General features: G+C 39.2%; 1 protein-coding gene across 1 annotated transcript in view; it reads left to right on the top strand.

Moving 5' to 3' along the window:
* Positions 1 to 19,580: 19,580 nt before the first annotated feature.
* TMEM108 (transmembrane protein 108) overlaps positions 19,581 to 20,532 on the top strand; it is a gene marked incomplete at both ends in the record, with an annotated part of 87,225 nt that continues 86,273 nt past the window's right edge. Inside the window, one exon of the mRNA XM_082307276.1 lies at positions 19,581 to 19,620. Coding sequence (XP_082163402.1) covers positions 19,581 to 19,620 — 40 coding nt within the window. The remainder of the gene's footprint in view (positions 19,621 to 20,532) is intronic.

Below are 20,532 nucleotides of genomic sequence, written 5' to 3'. Positions count from 1 at the left end.
CAGTGTGTCACTTAAGGGCATGACAAAGACCATGAAAAAGAAAGGTAATAAATTGTATGGTGAGAAATGCTAATTGATCATTGTTTGCAATTTAAAGCAGTGTTGCCAGATTTCATTTTAATATTTCTTGTGGACTGAAAAGCAAGGGCAGAACTGAACTGGTTGTGATAAAATAGAAGCATGGAAGCTAGAGAGAGACATGGTCTAGTAAAGCACCAAATTCCTGTGAAATTATTCTGTCTGGCAATATATTTCTAAGTGGTTTGCCTATATATTTTATAACGTGCCGGCTCTACTCACCCCACTTGTCTTGGAAGACTGTTCCATAACAGAATGTGTCCGGGTACTTGAAATCCTTTATGATATTTTCCCTGTATTTTGTCTTTCTTAATTTGTCTTTATTCTTCCTACTTCTACCATCTCTGTACTTTATGTGTCTATACAGTATTTATCCACTGTCTATTAAAATTGTTCATTGTAGATAATTTCACCAGCTCTTTGATCAACTTTATCTCTGAACTTCAGTGCTAGCACCTGTTTAGCAATGCTGTGTCATGGACTGAATAGCATATTTTACATGCAGTTGCTCTAGACATATTGTGGGGAGGAATCTCATCTATATATTCCACTTGGAAAAGAAAAGAATTTTAAGTGAAGGCACTAGTCAGAGGCTCTGGAAGTCTTGGTTTGATTTATGACCCCGCTCAAGTCCCCAGATCTGATTTTTGGACTAACCAGTTAGGCCGAAATCTATTTCACTAAGTCTTTGTTCTCTAAAAAAGGCCTGTTCACTTGGAGCAAGGCACCTAGGCTTGCCATGTCACCAGTGAGGGGAGATGGGCACCTGCGGGTAGTGAGCCATCCTATTCTAAGATAGTTGGGCTTCATCCCAACTTTGTTAAGACAAGATCAGTCATCACCCAGGATGCCCTGTCTTTTTTGCACTGATTAAAAAGGAGCTTATGCAAATAGCTTACATGAGATTCCTAATTTTTATATGGCTAAAGAAAGAGGAGATGAGCCTTGCCTCACGACTGCTGTTAAGCTGAATAATAATTCCTCCAGACACCATGGAGTCTTGCAAAGCAAGAATTAATGTGCTTGGGTCCTGCATTGGTAGAGAGGAATAACCACTGATGAGGTCGAAACTCTGTAAACCATATTTGCAGCATTGCTTGAAAACTTCTGTGTGATGTGCTGCATTGTATACTGTTACTGTTGATCATTTGTGTTAGTTCATTTCCAGTGTTTCCTTTTTCATCTGTAGAGCATTTCATGCCATAAATGTATAATGCATTTCTTCCAGGATCTGTCTGTTTTCCACACAGATCTATTACTTCATATTTTACAGAGAAATCTCTTACTTGGAGTAGGGTTTCCTGGCTATTAATTGTCCTTTGATGGTGTTTTGCCGACCAGTCTGAGTTCACTTTGCTCCTGACTGCCCCAAAACCACAACCTTGAATGGGAAGCCCTGTGGCTGTCTTAGCTATACTTGATCCAATAAGCTCTCTCAAGAGGCTGGATTTATTCTCTGAAGCACAGCACCACACTGTGTGGCTTTTGCCTTCAGCCAACTCATATCTTCAGCAAAATATGTTTGCCCTTATCTACAAAAGACCACGTAGATGTAACACAGATGTTTACAGTCTGTCTGTCTTGCCTGGGATTGCAAGCTCTTGGCTCCTTCTGGAGATAATTCTTTATATGTAGATGGTATCTAGGAGCAACTGTTTCTCTCATTCCCAAACATTTAAGCTGTTTGAAACCCTGCCCTGCACATGGTGAAACTGGGACTCCACATGCATTCAGGATGCTTTTATGGCGAATCTGCAAGGTGAGAGCATACTGTGGCATTGACTGGAGTCATCCCATCATGCGCAGAGGCTTTGGAGGCACCTGCCAGTCATCTACAGCAGCTGTAGTCTTCCTTCACTTTTGCTGTAGCCAAACTATTGTCCACACAAAGACCTGCAGTTAGCTCAGCTACTTTGCATCCAGGGGCCTGTGCTTAGTATCTCTGACAAAATGTGCATAAATTTTTAACAGAAAATCCCTTGGTTTAATATTGTCCAGAGATCTCAAGCTGTTGATGATTATACACAGGTCTCTGAGTCAAGAAACAGAGAGAGGAAATAAGTTTTAAAGCTGTGTGACAGTTTATTCTTTTCACCTAAATTATAAGTCAACAGGCCACAAAATTAGTCTGCACCTCTCAGTTTGTCCTGCTAGAGCTGTTCCGCCGCAAATGAATACCAGTTTAATTTTCATTAGCCAGAGAGAGCCAGAAAAACTGACCCCATCACCTAGTGGACAGGGCACTCACATTACACACGGGAGACTCAGATTCAAGCCCTTGTTACACTGATGTGTTAATTATTTATACAAAATGGAAAAATAGCTCTTGCAGGGCAGTGAAGGAAGTCTTATGTTAGAGTACTCAGCAGAGTGATGGTTAGAGCACTTAGCTAGGTTGTGGATAACTATCTATCCCAGGTGTGTAACTTAACCACCAGACTACAGAGTGAAGCCTTATTTTTCTGAGAAAAAAGTTGAAAGGCTGTTTGCTCATCCAAGAAGAGTTGGAAAATATCTGAAACTTAAAAAAAAAAATTTAGGTGGGAAACATGTCAAACTGGTCTTACTGAACAACACTCTCAGTTGTACACACTATCTGAAAGTGTCAACATCATATGTCACTTTTTGGTTTTGCATTTCTACAAATGATTAATCAGAGAATAGGGCAACACTGCATCAACTCTGCTATCTCTGCAGTATTCTAGACCTGTGAGATGAGGTGGTAAAACACAAGCTAAAAAATTTTAACTCGTGTTTAGGCAACGATTCTCCAAAATACAGAAGTAGTTGAAACTGGTAAAAAAAAATTACATTAACTTCTTGAATTTGCAGTTTGTGGCTAGTGCCATTCCAAAGTCTAAATACAAAGAACTTGTACATATTGTAAGTTCACATATGCACATTGTCCTCCTGCTGACATATTAATGCTATTTGTATGGTCAGCCTTCCTTAGGAGCAGTCAGTTGTCAGTGAAAGTGTCACAAACCCTAGGTAAGATAAATCTGAATATCTGGTCTCATCTGCATTCATAGCACAATGGGAAAGACTGACGCAGTGATGAAGATGTAAGGAATGGAAGCTTGCAGAATGCAGCTACTGTGTGCTAGGTTACTTAGGCAGCCTGAAGATAAAGATATGTCCTATTTCTTCTTGGGAAGAAATCATCGTGATGAGAAGGATTGTTCAGAGCTGCAATTGATTCATGGATAATGCAGAGGTAGTATATTTTCAGTGGAATGCAGAGAGAACTGGTTCATTAGGGAGCAGGAGCACAAGATTTTCTTTCCAAGTGAATAATAAAGCATTTGCATTGCCCTCAAAATGTCTAATATTAACCTGTACCAACAGCAGAACATCAGATTCAGTGGACCACTGCTTTTTGTGACTGTGCCTGGTTTATAGATCCAGTGGCTTTTGATCACTATGACACATTCCACTGTTCTTTGGTGTGAGATGTTCTGTTTTCTCCAGAAAACTTAAATGATTTATATGAAGTCAGTCTCCCTCCCAGCCCTAACAAACTACACCAAAATTGCTCTTTGTTTGCATCGTTCCATGTTCATTTAGCATTTTGGTGAAAAGCAAATGAAAGAGTTTTGTTCTGCTGTGTTACAGCATGCTCAGTTGTAGTCCTACCTGGTGGGAACAGATGTATCTACTTCTCCTTCTTCAGAAATGCCTTGCAGGGCTTTGAGACTTGAAATGGCCTATTATCTACCAAATAACAGATGTCTTCACAGATTAGCCTCTCTGAGTAAAAACACAATCACACGACACAAAAGATGATGATTAGCTAGTTGAATAACAATAGGCCAACTCCAATGCAGATGTACAGGAAACAAGGAAAGGATCAGACACTTATATTTCTATTTTTCTGAGTTCATTATATACATTCATTTTTACAATGACATCTTAATGTTAAAGCTGCGATTATGCAGCTTTCTGTTTCAAAGCTTCTAACATGATTTTTTTCAAATTAAAATAATGTATTAATATTTCTCCCAATTACATGCTAATAAAAGACTTAATTCAGTTTGCATACAATTAATGCATTTGTTGCAAAAGTATTCTTTATGTTAAGTCCATTTTAGTTAATTTCTTTAAATATTTTTCAGTTAAAGATTTGCATTCATATCTTTCAATATGAATGAAATTGAAGAACTCTGCAGTGATAAATTCTGTAAATCATAATACATCTCTGAGTATGTGGTCCACCAAAAAACAGACAGAAGTTTTGCTTGCATAATTTGGAGGGAAGCATATGAAGAATCAGACACATTTATCTACAGGACTTCCCCTTCTTGATGATTTGATTGCTTTCTTGAAAAGATTCAAGTTCCTGATGTGATTTCATGGGTCAGAGTCTTCCTGAATGCAGAACAGTATAGACAAGGACTCTGTTGACCCTGTGTCTGCTACAGGTTGCCTGATGCCTCACTCAGTAAAACTGTTTTGTTACCATTCAAAGTGAAATTTTCCAACCCAGAAAATTTCTGTTCCAATTTCAGGCTGTAATTTTTTTTCATTTCAGTAAAAATAGTTCAGTGTCTGGGGAAAAAAAAAATAGGGGGGTGTAAGAGGGGAACTCATGTTTCATTGAAGTTACAGTACCTTCTATTATTTTGTCAGACTTCCGTATCACAGATCAAGAAATTGAAATTTTTCAGGGAAAGAGGAGGATTCAGGACAAAAACTAAGAGAAATTTCTATAGTGGTAGTCAAGTTTAGAGATTTTTGCATTTTAGTGGAAATCTCCAGATTAGACTGCGTTTTGGTCTGAAAAAGCCTTATTCATGTGCGTTTCTTTAAGTTTTGCAGCTCAGCTCTCCTAGGATTTTGTCAGTAGGGAGTGTGCTGCAGACCAGGCATATGAAGGTTGTGACCATGGTCCAGGTGGTTGACTCAGGTACTGAAATGATTAAGAAAGAAAAGGACAGGGCTGGGATATAGTCCCTGTGTAAGGGAAACTAGGAGAGGGACAAAGAGATTGAATATGTGAAAATAAAGTGGTGAGACACAGAGAGTAGGAGCAGAGGGGAACTGAGGAGGAATAGGTGGGACTTTTAAGAAGGGATGGAGACAATACGCAGGAGAGAGAGATGGACGGGAAGGACTCTAGCAAAAGAGACCAGACTAGTAATAAGGCAAGGTCAAGTGTTGGTTCAAATGTTAAAAGTCTGGGTTGAGGGCCTAAAGGCCCCAGTTCTCTGCAGGATTGTGTGGGTGTCAGGAGGGCTGTGTGATACAATTTCTGAGTTGGAGTCTTTTTTCTCATTTTCCTTTTTTTTTTTTTTTTAACTGTGTAAGTTACACTTAAAAGCCTGTTACGAGTGCAAAGCAGAGCTCTCTTAAATAATGAGAGATTTCAGTCAACACTGCTCAGATGAATCAATATTTTATTTTATCTTAGTAGTTCATTATGTCACCCCTTCCTCCCGTAACTGTACATCATTCAGATCCAGCTTTGAAGCCAGAGTTATTAATTTCCTGGGGAGCACTTCTGCGGCTCTCATTATTGCAGCATCTGAGTACTTTACAAACATTAATGAATTTATCTTCACAGTGTACCGATAAGGTGAAATGACATTATACACCAGGGAAAATGAGGCACAGAAACATAATGTCAAGAAGGGACATTTAATTTAGATGCCCAACATGAGATGGTTGTGCCCTGATTTTCCAGAAACAGCATTTGATCGCCCTTTCTTTGTTCTGGACCTGGCTTTTGCTGAGTCCATCACAGTTGGAATTGCTCCACGCTTCCACAGATCAGAGCACAGGTGTTTCACGCTCTGCTCTAAGCAAACAAGGAAGATGCAATTAATGACCGCCTGTGCAGAGTTTGGGTTTTGTGACTTCCTTGGCATTAGGCACCTAGGCAGAGAGAGAATCCAGGTTCCCAGGGCAGCTTTCGGCTGCCCTAGGCATGACCATGGTGGTTCTCCAAGCCCTTACCTCATTCTCTTTGGACTATCCAGTGCCATCAGTGGCAAGGCAGAGATGCAGCAAACAGCAGGTTCCTTCTTGATGTGACCTTGACTCACTGAATGTGTGTGGTCAGTCCCTGCTCTTACGCTCAGTGAGGCTGGATAGTAGACAAAAAAACCAAAGTATTTGAGTTTATTATTTGGACTGTCACAGTGTGTACGGACCGCAGCCAGTGCGGACTTTTGCACTGCAGGGGCAGATGCACCAAAAGGGCTCTCAGTGCTTCTTATTGATTGCCATCGTGTGTAACTCTGCCGTGGCAATCTTAGCACACAGGAGCAGGGGCTCCCGAAGCAAGAGAGAAGCTGCAGTTTTATTTGAAAAGGATCCTTCATTGCACCCCTGGGCTGCCTCTTGACTCAGTTGCATGAGCTGATATGGGGATGAGGGGAGAACCATGTCATACGATAGACCCATGGCTGGGCATCTCCCATCTTCTGTCCTTGCAGGGCTGAACTCGTGGCTCAGAAGTGAATTGCAGCCAGAAGAGACAACGTGTTTTCCCCAACTTTTTACAGCCTACACAAGCAAAGCCATGGTGCAATCAAGCAGGGTGTGGAGAAGGCAGTCTCTGCTTCCCTGAAAGACATTTCTTTAGTAGGAAAAGAGAGGGACAGAAAGATAAAGAGATGATTTTCAGATGCAAAAATAGGAGTTAGGCTCCATTAGCTTTCAGTACAAGAGGGGAATCTCACTGAAGTTTGTACCTGAGAAAGTCCTGCTGTAATAATTACCCAGTGTCCCCCAGATCCTCTCCTGTGCTGTTCTGTAATTTGCACAAGGCCATTCTTCCTCCTTTTTCCTTCATCAGTTCATTTTCATATTCAAAATCCAGTTTAATCACATCGTGCTATGACAGTGTCACTGAAATTACTCTGCGTTTGCACTGGGCAGCTCAGAACATGGTTTAGCCCATCTTAGTTGCAATGTAGGAAAAGAATATCTGACACACCTGAAGCTATCCTCATTACATTTTAGCTGAGGTGAATCATTCAGGCAGATGTTTATTAAATCCACCTATCAAACGTGCAGTCCCAGGGGTTCTTATTCTTTTCCTGCCTATGCTGTTTCTTACCTCTGTTAGAAAAACAACCAAAACAGCCTTCTTGAAGCAGAGACCTTCACTTGCACTGCTTTACAAATCCCAGGCCAGGTGCTGGGGTCTTTACTGAAGCAAAGCTCCCATCGGGGTCAGTGGATTTTGCCTGAGGACGAACTTCACATTTCTAGACAGTAAATGAGAGTTCTCACTAACCTATTGGTATAAATTGTGCATCTGAGCATAGTCTTACTTGACAGCATGACATGTTTTCAGATGCTGCTGTTTGAGATTTCCCATATTCTTTCTTATGCATTTCCTTCTGGCTTACCTACACGTGTTTGAACCTTTTGGAGGAGGGAAAATGAGCTGTTCCGCCAACAGCAGTCTTGCTGGCAGCGTAAAGTGAAAGGGAAGAAAATAAGAGACACAGTGATCTGCGTGCTAAATCTTCTCTAAAGCTACAGACCTGTCATGCAGAGCTACATCGCAGACAGTGCCAGGTTAACACTGGATGTGCCCCTATCTCTCCTTCTCTTGCCTTCAGTCCCCCTCTCCAAAGCCTGAATTGTTGACATCACGTTGACAGAGAGCAGGGCATTATCATTCAGAGTTGCATAAAAAGTGAATTTATATTGAGTAAAACCAATAAGCCGCACTGCTCTGACATTTAATTTTCTTGGAAACTCTTCCTATTGAATCAGGCAGGACCACATACATTTTCAAATGAAATGCAGTGTTTGCACTACAATAACCTTGCATGGACAAGAATGAATAATTTAGAAATTACCAAGAGCCTATTTCCTGCCACCTCCCTCCAACCCTAAATTTTTATGGGGCTACATTTCTGTTTGATGCCATGTAAAATTTTCATTTTATTCCCACCCGTTGTGTCAAAATGGTGTGCAAAATATTCTTCTATAAAAAGGGTTGCTATTTATGGCTGGGTCACTGGTTAGTGGTCCCCTATTCTTTCTGAGGCCACTTCTTCCTTTGACATCAAACCTTGGGGCTGAAAGTTGAGGATAAATAAATGGTGTCCCTTGAACTAGACAGAGTCATAATAAACTCTCAGATGAAATGTCAAGTCTAAACAAGTGTATTCTTCTACTTTCCGGTGTATGTTGATCAGCTCTCCAAAACAGAGCAGTCATATTTCAGAGCTCACTTTATCTCCCTTCTCTTCTTACCATATTGAATGTCTGATTATAGGAGAGGTAGTAAATGGCTCCGTTAAAAGCAGGTTTAACCAGGGAGACGTAGGTCAAGACATCATCTTACTTTCCATGGCATATGATTGTGTACATGCATTTATGCATCCATCCATCCAAATCTGCCAAAGATGTCTCTATTCTTAGAGCATGAGTTGTTATCATTTCATACAAGAAGCTACTTCAGAAAGACTTATTCTTTGAAGTAATAGACACTATTCCAAGACGAATGAGTATTCCAAAATAGCTGCACAAAGGACACTAGCAAACAGTTCAGTTGGAATTGCCCCAGAACTAACACCCTGTCATGGGGGCAAAAGGATCTGGCAAGGCACACGAAGAGGCCTTAAAAAAACCAACCTTTCATGTTTGTTTACTGTACTGATATTTTTACTAAAATATCATTACAGATCACCTTGGGTTTTTAGGAATTTATGCTCTGTTAAAAAAAAACCAACAGTATGGGTTGCTATTAAATATATTAATGCACCATTGAGACTGAATGGTTGAGAATTCAAAAGGCGGTTATGCTTTCCTACCATGCTTTTTTCAACTATAATAAAATATTTCTTTCAATTTTAGGTACTTGTATATGTCTATTATAATCTGTCATTGTTAAATTAGATCCTTATGCCATACTTACACATTATGATTAGAGCTGGTTCAAAACATTCCATCCAAAACTGACATGGAAATATTCTTAAACGTATATTTTGATGGGAAATGTAATATGATTTTCTTTTCACTGTAAAGAAAAAGGGGAAATGCCATATGTGTTTATTAATTTTTTTTTCCTTTTTTTTTTTTTTTTTTACTTTTGTTACTGGGGGAGGCATGCTAGTATACATAGGGAAATAAGGAAAGACAAGCAGAAAACATAGCCATCATCTGCTATGTACATACATAAATAAACATACGTGTGCAATTCAAAATTGCAATAATGAATGCATTGCTTGTTATTTAATTTTTTGGCAGCTGAGGTGTTTATGTTCTCCTTAATTATGTGATCTTTTTTGATACAATAGGATGGGCCACAACCAAAGTACACTGGTAGGGCACTGTGACCTGATTCTCAAAGCTCTTGTTCCTCACCCATCTTGAGTTTTCAAAAAGGCTGGTTTTGTGGACTGGATTCAGCATCTGCTGGAGTCAGAAGAGCACTATGTTGGTGTCCTTCGTTGGCAATTATTTTCTCTCTGCTTTATAGATGTAGATTAGCCAGGGAGCTGGGAGACAAAGCAGAATGTATGGGTTATGGACTGGGCTCATCTCTACTTATCTGACATCAAGTCAGTTGAAATTCCCCTAGAGATGGGCCAAAACTTAATTAGTCTATTTTGACCTTTTTCTTCTTGTATATCCCACGACCTTCTTAATCTTTACAGTCTCTTGAGGAAAGTTAGTAAAGGAGACCCTCTTTACAGTTAAGGTTTTCAAAGCCAAAACCCAATGTGTGAAATTTTTGTCAAAACAATTACAGGCACTTTCCTTCCTTAGCTTGCGTCTTTAGTTCACTGTAAATCAGATAATGGTGATGCACAATATTAAGCCTCCATTGTGGTAGTTTATTAAGGGTTATTTGTTTAGCTGGTTAAACGTGGTGTTTACTAAAGGGAAGATGATCTTGCAGTTAAAATGTTAGATTGAGATGTTTCCATCTCTACCGGATTTTCTTTAAAGTCATCTAGGGCCAGTGTAACCGTGTTTTCAGTGCTACAATACAGGTGTGTTTGACAGCAAGGCACTTGCTTGCATTTTTGAATACTCAAGCATCTTTATGAAACTGGTATTTTGGCCTAGATTTCAGACATGCAGAGCATGCATACTCCTATTTGTTTACAGTTGATGCTTTCCATTCTTGAAAATTTGACCCAATCAATCAACCTTGGGAATACAGTACCATATTATAAGAGATGGAAAATAGTACCTTCTCTTTTGCACCCTTTTTTCTTCTCTACTTGAAATATTTACATTTAATCAAGCTGAATAATGTCAAAAGCCTGATTTCAGCTGCTTCACAAAAGTACCTGCTTTTCCAGCTCTCCAGTGTTTATTACAGTGCAGGCAGAGCTATTTGCTTGCCTGTTCTTTACATTAAGTCTTTTTTATTGTGTATCCTACACAATAGGAACAAGGGAACAGTTTAACACAGCTTCAGAGAAGTTAACCCCGTAAACCTTGAGATCCCTGTAGCTGGGGAAAGCACTGGGTGGGATTCCTGTGTACGGACGTTGGCATCCTCATTTTCAGTGTTACGAGCTGAAATCAATGGCGGACCTTCAGCCCTCTGGAACTCAATGGAGAGAAGCAGCCCCATATAAGGGGTGGGTCTCCTCCTTCCAACAGAGGCATTTTAAACAGGTCACGGGCATCAGGCTTCAGAGGAGCCAGTCTACATGCTGTCTACAGAGGGAGTTTAGGTGAGTAAATCAAATGTCACCATCCACATTGTGGACACCTTGAGGCAGGTGAGATCCCATGGGAGATCCTCCAGGGAAAACAGGCCATCGTAAAAGTGATGTGGAAATGGAGCTTGTTTCTACGTCCATTCCCTGCTGTGATTGACAAGGAAGAACAAGCTATATTTTTTTTGTTTTCCCAGAAGTTACAGAGATATCTTAACTAGTGTAGTTTTGTGTGCCAAGAAGGTCTTTTAGCAGGAGAGCTTCCAATGGTTATAAAGTTTTCCTGTCAAAGAGCACACAATTTACACTGCTGAACGCTTCCTGGGCATAGTGCAGCATGTGAAATTTTCATCGTGAACTCAATACAATATTAAAAGATCTTCTTTGGTTTCACTCCCATAAGACCCATAAAGAAAATTTTGAAAAATTACACAACTTAGTCTTAAATCTATCATATTTCTTTTTCAAAAAAAAAAGTCCTTCAAGAGGACAGTGAAAGGTTCTTTTCACTAAGGACTATTTCTTTACAATTTTCTTGACCCAGTTGTTTCACTTTTTTTTTTATGTTGCAATGTGAAAGATGACGCTCCCCCAAACTCAGAGAAGTTGGACTCTTTTTCTTCAGACATTTAGCAAAAATAGCATGTTTCAAGCTGTGCAATAAAATTTCATCATCAAAGATGTTTCAAATGGCCATTAGTAACTCAAAAGAAAGAACTATAATGGAAATATTTGTGTAGCTAGACCATAATGTATTATTATTAGTTTTCCAGTTGAAGTAAATTTACAGAGCACGTATTTGCATATGTGAGATTTCCCGAAAGAGGTTTGAATGGCTCAGTTATGTGTCGTATGTCTCGTATTACTGTTAGATAGTAGAGATTTTCAGGTTATTCAAGTGGCGGAAGTCACTTCCTCCACCTGGAAAACGGCACCCTGGTACTGTGGCTAGAAAAAAATTGCCTTTTTAAGCAACAGAAGACAAATGGGCACCCAGAAGACCTTCTGTGGCAATAGATTTGTTGTAAGGTTAAGAGTATCTAATGGCATTCTGTCGTGCCTTAAAATGCCTAGTGTCACAATCCAGTGTTAGGTTGTTGCAGAAAATAGACACTGACCTGACGCTGCCAAGTCTTTAATCTTTGATGTATAATAACTTGATAACAGTAACCAGATGGTTAATTCATTTGGAACTAATTGACAAAAGTGGAAAAGTATTTTTATGTGTGGTATAACTGCAACAAAATAATACCTAACTAATAAGCAGTGTAGCTTAAGTAATGGTGTAGGAGAAAAGTGGAGCAAAGGAACTTATATAAATGCTACTGGATCCAGATTCAACCATATAAAAGTTTTAAAATGCGCACAAAATTTTTCCCCTCTCCACCCCTAATGTGTATTAATGACCAAATTCTAATATTCCCTATAGCTGCTAAGTCAGTTTGATCCTTATGAAGATGTTAGCTTCTCAGAGCTCCACAAAGATCAATGATAACAAGGACAGGCTGCTGCTTCTTATACTACAAGTGGATAGACAGACACAGACACAGAGTCGTGTCTGTGCACCCATGGGAATAGGAAGCAACCAGAACAACTGATGTTCAGACTTCTCTCCCACTGGACCTGCCTTCAAAAGTATTTGCTAATAGTAGATAATTAAGAACAAAATCAAGAAATAGTGCCTTGCACTATCAATGGTGTGTGAAGTACCTTCAATAGCCTAGTGCTTTATAGTTATTCCAGTCTCCATCTCTGGGACTTCTCAGTTATAATCAGCGAAGACAGTAATGCTGTCTGTCACAGCTTTTCCCAAAAGGTCATGGTGCTCAAGCTTGCTGGAGGGCAGGCACACATCAAAGCAGGGAAGTCTCACGTTAAATGACCTTTCATTTACACGCTGGTATTTTTCCTCTCAGTTTTCCCTTTCAATGCTTGCCCTTGGCTGTTTCAGTGATTGTTCATAAGATTACCACAGACATCAAGGCATTTGACAGCCAAAGGCAACAGCAGTGTTACCTGGCCTTTTCAGACTGAGTTCTTCCCCTGGCCATGGTCACCTGGACATGAGGTTCTTCATGCCCATCTGTTTTTATGACAGTGAACGCTAAGAGTGTAAGTCTTTCCTCCCTCCCCCTTTCATCAACATGCCCCAGGTTTGACATGTGAATGAAGGAAGACGATGAAGAATGAGTTAGCTGACAATGTCCTCCACTCACCATGCTAATGACAGTAGCCTTTAAGTGATCATCTAGCATAGATGATGATGTTCGTGGAGACACTGTCGCAGTTGGGAGGAGGCCTGTGGGGACACAGTCATTTGAACTATTATGTTAGCAGAGATGGGAGGATTGGGATTTCAAAAGTTCATGATGAAGCAGGGAAACTGGGGAAGAGGGAGCAATTACTGTCAGGTTTTCCTTGTGTATTGACACTGCTTTCTCATGTGTTTTTCTTGATTTGTGTTTATCTCTGTGGTAATGGGAAGGTATGGATTCAAACACCAATACAAGAATAACCACAACCAGGCTCAGGCCCAGTGAGGACTGTAGATGCTTTTCACCTGAACGCAGAGAGAAGAGAGGCTTTGTGGTTGTTGGTTTTTTTTTTTTTTCTGGACAGTATGAGATTCTCGGCTTCTAAGTCCATGTTACATAGGATGCAAGTCTTGTGTATGCAGAAAAGCATGGTAGTATCTCTAGTTCAGCTCTTACGTGAGTATTCCTTATGCAGGTGTGACAGGTCTACACAATGCCAGCAAGATGGGTTCTGATCAGCTGTGATATCCTGAGGGTAGACCCTACTCTTTGGAGACCTTAGGGTGTACACTTTTGAGGATAATTGTGGAAGTAGGTGTGAATTGCTCTTGCTTAGATCTGCAAAGAGGAATCCATTCCAAAGAGTGCTAAAAGATCTAAGTATAAAGGGGACATAAATATAAAAAATGCTGCACTCAGGATGTTATGAAGAAAGATGGTAATGATGGTTTTCATGTTGCAAGCAGTGGGAAATAAATCACAGCAGACAACGTGGCACATGTTGAACAAGAACACAGAATTCTTGCTCAGAGGAGTCTTATTGCTGCAAGTTAATCATGTTTTTATTAGCATACCCTGAAGCTTTTTGGGATATAAATTTTGCAAAATAACAGCTGGATTGTGGAAGTAGGCCATTGAATTAAGAAACAAATCACACAAGCTTGAAAACACAAAGTTGCACTTGAGCCCTGTGTAGTCCAGAAGAGTACACCTGCTTCCTTTTATGAGGCACACTTCAATACCCTCAAAGTGACTAACCTGTGGGAAGCAGCAGGTGAAGACCTTGGTGGTGGAATTTATGCTAGGTGAGCGACTCCTGGGGGAGTCACAACTCTCTGAGTTGTAAGTGAGGAGCCTCTGCTGTTGCTGTCTTGTAAGGTGTTCGTTGAACGTCACAGGACGGTACAATACTAAACAGATCAAGGCTAAGTTTCCTTGACTGGGGATTCAACAATGACTGGAGATGGAAGAACTTCTAGGTGTGTCTTCTTTTCTTCTTTCGTTTTCTGCAGAACCAGGAATAATATAGTTGAAAACTGTCAGTGATGTAGCTTTTTCTTCTTTCCAGAATCATCCATAGAGGAGAGAAGGCAGTCAGAAATAACATAAAGTTTGGATGCTTCATGGGATGGAAGCGGCATGTCTTTTCTCTATTTCCTCTTTTTTTTCCATTACTGTTTTTCCAGCTTCTTTATTTCAGTCTCCTGGTTTCTGTTTGACAGATTCACAAAGAAAAAGGGTTCTCCATTGACTGTTAGCTTTGCCTCAATGCTCATCTTCTGTTCTTCTCCATTTCTTCTTTAATTTGAGGCACCATTGGTATTCTTTTTTTCCCATCAGACATAATGAATGGATGGGAGCTGTCAGCTCTTTGGACTCTTTTGTCTTCTATTTGTCATTATGTCTTCATTGTTCTCTTTAATTTAGCTGTGACGTTGAGGGGATCACTTACTGCAAAAGACAATATTGCTGGCTGTCCATAGGGATTTCACACATCTATTCATCATCCTGTGTAAGACAAACTATATGTGAAATATTGTGCACTAAAAAGGGCAAAATACGTAAGTCCATTTCAGACGCCAAATGCTTAGCTGATATTTTCAAACACAGGTATCTGACTCAGGCTAGGCATGTGACACCTTTTCTGGGTACAAATTTCCACTAATTTAACTATTGAAGATGAGCCTTTCTAAATTGAAATTGATTTGAGTACAAACTTGCACTAGCTTTATTACTTTGTTTCAAAATATATCAGTAGGTACACCAATGTGAATTACAATACAGAAAAAACTCAAAAGTCATAACTAGGTCTTTATTTCCTGGTTTTCAGAAGAGAGACTGTGGGTGTTCAGAGTAATTGGGAATATGCCCATTTACTTGGAGACCTAAATATGGATCTAGGAAATTAAGGTTAAGATTTTTTTTTTTTATTATTAAAAACAAACAAACAAACAAACAAACAAAAACCCCCCAAAACTCAAACAACTTATAAAAGATGTGGTGTATTTGTAACAGGTAATTCCCTCAAATACTCAGAATGGCTTATCAAATATTAAAGCACAGTATGTTTTATAATTAATATTTTGGAGAAGCATACTCTCAAGAAAACTCAGGGAAGTGTTAAAAAATAGAGTGAGGATAAAATGGGTACAAAACTGAGGTACCTAGATTAGATTTTTGATTATTAAAGTTTAACACACATTTTCAAAATCTATTTTTTTTCCAGGACCATTTTTGTTTCTGTTCACTCTTCGTATTTTTTTCTTCTTGTAAGTGACCAGGTATTTAAAACAGGTGGCAATACTCTGGTTTTACATTAACCTGACCAAGGTCAGGAACTGGCTTTGTGTCTGTATTTTCCATCTGCATGTGCACAACTCTCTTAATGCCTAAAACTGCATGCTCAAACGCTTACGAAAACATGGGTTGGTGAACTGGAGTGCTCTCAGCTACCAGCCACTCAATATGTAACCTTTCTTGCTTGCGATAAGTAAATGTATTTATCACAGAAGACCTGCAAAAGATTTTCATAAGCTAAAGACTACAAAAACCTGGTACTTCCAGGAAAAGAACTTTTGGATTAGGTGGGCCTGCATGGCCATAGTATAGTACTGTGATGGCTGGACATGGGTTGATACTCAGAAAGGAGGTTTCCTCTGCAGCTTTTCAAAAGCCTGACCATGAATCTTTGCTTTCTCTTCTTAGAGATACTGAAGATTTTCCATGATTGAACTGTGATTGGAAGCTGCTGAAATTAGTATTAGTGTTGAAACTGTGGCAACTTCAGAAGCTATTATATACAATGGGCGTATATTTGTTCTATAATAATAATAATAATAATAATTCTGCCCTTCATTGCCATGTCTCATACATGTCATGGTAGTAAGTGATTGGGTGATAAAATGGCAGATGAAATTCAGTGCTGATAATTGCAAAGTCACACACACAGGTGAAAAAGAGTCCTAGCTCTACATACCTGAGGATGGACTCCAGGTGAGTTATTGCCATTCAGGGATTTGTAGCAGGCAGCTTTATAAAACAGTGGAGTAAAGCTCAGCAGCACTCAAAAAGGAAAAGAGAATCATAGGCAGAATTGGGAACGAAGTAGGGAAGAAACAGGAAACATCACTGTCCAATACGAAAATCCAATACACACCCAAGTTTTGATGGCTGCCTGCAATTTTGTTCCCTAATCCTCAGATCCAAACTGAAAGGGATATGTACAGCTTAAGGCATGATGATTATCAGACATAGGATATATCTTCTGTCTGGAAGAAACAAAAAGATGAGAATTCCTCAGCTTGAAAAAGAGATTCTAAATGATCTAACGAAAGACTAAAATTGTGTATGACACAGAGGAGATAAGGAATAATTATGGTCAAGTTAAAAAAACCATGGCAGCTCAGATACTGTATTCAGCTCAGGGCTGCTGGAAATAGAGCAAGCTATGCCAGCGAGTAGGGATTACTTTACACTCACGTTGTTTCACGTGTTATTTCCCTACGGTCCTGCTAGCAGCTAATGTTAAAGACAGGGTAATGGGCTCACTGGAGCTTTCACCTGGGTAGGAGCAGTAGTGGTTCCTCTGTTCTTATGTCAGGTCTTGATTCAGGCACTCAATGGGATGATGGTTCATCTGCCTGAGCTTTGTGCAGCATTGATAGTGGTTGCAAGCAGTCTCTGTCTTTAGAAAACCATCATTGGTGTGATTTGGCTTCCAAATGTATACAAATAAATCTCATAAAATGTCTCTTGCCTTACAATATCTGTGAAATAAATCCTTGGTTTGCATGCATTTCCTGTACACAAGAAATGAGGTATTAAAAATTACGGAAAGTTTAATTGCAGTATTTTCCACTCGTGTTTAAATTTAAGCCTAAGTCACACCGAGGACTTTGAAGAAATTGAGAGGTTGTAAACTCATGGCACCATTTGGTTTATACATCTTCACTGAGTTCTCTATGTATAATTTTATGGCTGTGTAGGCATTATCAAAAAGATAAATCTTCTAAACAAGGGCAACAGAAGAACACAGTGAAAGTTTTCCAGTGCTAATCTTTGTTTCTTTCCCCATATGCACACTAGTTCCTATTTCTTAGCATGGGGTCAATTACCCTAAGAGACCTGTCTAAATAAATACATATAGAAAAGCATACAATTTGTTTTAACCACAATACCAGAATTTATAAGCAAATACCTTTATACATTATGGGTAGCATTAACATGGATATGGAAGAGAAATATAAAAAATTGTGGTTCACAGCCAAAAACTGTATCACATCACAGTTGCCAAGCACAGTTCAAATTCTACAAAGTAAATAATGTGGATTTAGGGTTGCAATTTCAGATTCTCCCTTTTTTCCATTGTATTTTTATGACTTCAGATGGGTCAGTGCTTGTAAATCCGGTTTTGACGAAAAACTTACAAGCAGAGCCCTTGGGGATATGGAATCTACATTGTCAGCAGCTTATCTTGTTCTTGTCCTTTCCTGCATATATTTTTATTAATATCTTAATGGATGCTAAACATAGACTTTTTGTACATGTGTCTTTGAAAAGTGCTGTAATAGACTATATGTTGTCTATTTATGCATAAAGACTGAGGGTTTTTTACTATGTCTGCTTTGTTGTTTGGTAAACCTTAAGGAGAAAGGGATGAACAGGCGTCCCTCACCAAGTTTTCATGATCAAACAATGGCATGAGTCTAATTCTGATTTTGATTAAAAAGTAGTAAATTAATTCCCAGATGATTGCTTTCATTTAGGAGAAAACACCTTGCAAATACTGACATTTCTGCAAGTTACTCAGATGTTTTTAAGGTCCAGTTTTAAATGGAAAGTCAAGAGTGGGAGAATCCAAAACCACTGTGTTTGTGTACATAAATTTTTGTATCTAATAACGAAAGATGCTCAGGTTTTGTTACAGAACACAGGCAAGAAAAGTCACGATCCTTTTGAGGCTTCCATATTAAAGCCTAACATAGTTCTGTTTTCACAAGCTCTTCAGCATTTATTCAGTCCAAAGGTGTTATTCATTGGTTTGACTTGTTTATCTTATGTCTTCAAGATTGCATTTTAAATAAGCTCTGAAAGATTTATATGGGGGCATGTTAAAATGACTCAGAAATGTCCCCAGGAGTTCAGAAGATGAAATTATGTTGAACTGAAAACTAGAGGATACTACATGCTATTCAATATTGACAAGAGGCATTTTAGGAGGATGATCTCAGTGTCCTGTCTTTCAAAGTTGGTTATGAATCTTTAGCAAATGCTTTTTTACAGAATGCTTAAATGCTGCGTTGTCTTTGGGTACTCAGTGAGAAATAACTCACAGCAGTGCTTTGGGACTACATTTGCTTTTCACTTCTGATTTATGCATTTATTTTCCTCACAATGCAAAAAAATTAGTATCAGCATAATTGGAATTTATTTTTTCATAATATTTTTAAAATTGAGGTGAAAAATATGTGGCAAGTATTTGAATATACCATCTGAGGACACATAAAATGTTGTTAGTCACTCCCCAAATGGGCAAAGGTGGGGAGATGGGGTGGTCAGATATTTTTGCCACATCCCATTTTCAGACAGCAGTTAAAAGAATTATGAGATTCCCTTCTACACCAAGATAGTTCAGTTTAGGAGAAAGAGAAAGTTTCCAGGGACATAGAGAAGATTCTCCAGTTGCCGCAGCTCTAGCTGCAGCCCAGGTGGCTGGTGGGGTAGGTCAGGAGGTGATATAAGCTACAAAGCTGCATAACATGAAGCTAAAAATTGCCAGGACAAAGCTGCCCTCTGTGCCACCATTTCAGTACAGTTTGGGATCTTCCCCCTTCGGCACCATTGAAGTTTTGATTGGGAAAGGAGGGTGGATTTTCTCCTCGTTGTAATTCTTGAGGGATGTGAAAAGGTCAGACTCGGGGAGGAGACTCCTGCCTGGTGGTGTCCACATCTTGTGTTTGCTCTTCCAGTGAGGATCCTTTCTCCAAACTAAAAAGACTCTTGTGAGATTGATTTTATCGAGTAACAGGCACAATGTGAAAGTAATTCTCAGTGCCTGTATTTTGTATACTCTTGAGAATTTTTCCCCTTTTTGGCCATAGCTCTACCCTTCACTGCCAAGCTGTTGGAGAGCACGGCTAACACAAGCAAAGCAGTTAGGCAGTTTCCCATTGCTAATCAATACAATTTTCCCGTGAAGCTTCATCTTTCTTTGTAATCAACAGGTATAACAATAGAACATATATAGTAATAAGTCATTTTCTTCTCTTGATTTCTTTGACAGAATCATGAATAAACTGGCAGACCAGCAGGACCACATGATACCATGAAGAGAAGCTTACAGGTCCTCTATTGCCAACTGTTTAGTAAGTAAATATTTCTTTTTTTTTCTGTAAGAGAGGAAGTATTCAAATCCATACATAAGATAGTAATATTTATGAAGGGCACAATTCAGGGAGATACTTAACCATGTGCCTTGCTTCATGTACCTGGAGGAACCATATGGAAGTTAAATTATCTTGTTCACTGAGGTATTTGGAATGTATTAAAAAAACGAGTTGAAGTATCAGCTGATTCTGCAGAGTCTTGTGCAAGAGTAAAAGTGATTTGCTGTGCCTTGCAACTGTGAACACCCTCAGAAAAATGAGATGCAGAAGCAGAGGAGGATGGTGGTTGGAAGAAATAATGCAACGTTTTTGTAATCATGGTTTTTGTCTAGTTCTCAGTGGACAAAGGGGATACATCCCATATAGCATGTCTGGTGGTGGTCTCTCAATAAAAGATCTACGAGTGAGGGAAGGGAGCCCCAGATTCACACAGCCCTAAATTCTGTGTCACCTTCTGAGGTGACTAGTTTCTTTTTTCTAAGTTTTGGCTTGCAGAAGAGTCATCCAGTATGAAAGTCCAGCAGAATGACTCAGGTGAAATTTAGACTGTGTAGATGGGAGCTGCCTCCCCTATTCATGGCAGTAAAGCAAGGTTTGAGGTGTAAAACCACACTGACACTGTTCAGGCATATCCGTAGACTGACAATTTTCAGTGTCAACATCACAAGCAACAACTTTTCTTCAAAATCTTAGAGTTTAAAATAAGAACAGACAAAATGTAAGTGTAATCAGTCTGTGTCATATGTTTTGCAAGAATCTAAAAAAGGGGTTTTTATGTTGTTTCTTCAGCAGAATTTCTGACTTAAAGATAGGTATTATAGTACACAGTTTTGTATGGATTTCTCTTATTCTGGTCCAAGCAAGACAGAAACCTGAAAATCATGCTTAGTA

The sequence above is a fragment of the Platalea leucorodia genome (genome assembly GCF_965183815.1).
Source record: "Platalea leucorodia genome assembly, chromosome: 1".
NCBI lineage: Eukaryota > Metazoa > Chordata > Aves > Pelecaniformes > Threskiornithidae > Platalea > Platalea leucorodia.
The sequence above is the reverse complement of the archived record's forward strand: the minus strand, read 5'-3'. Positions and strand labels throughout refer to the sequence as shown.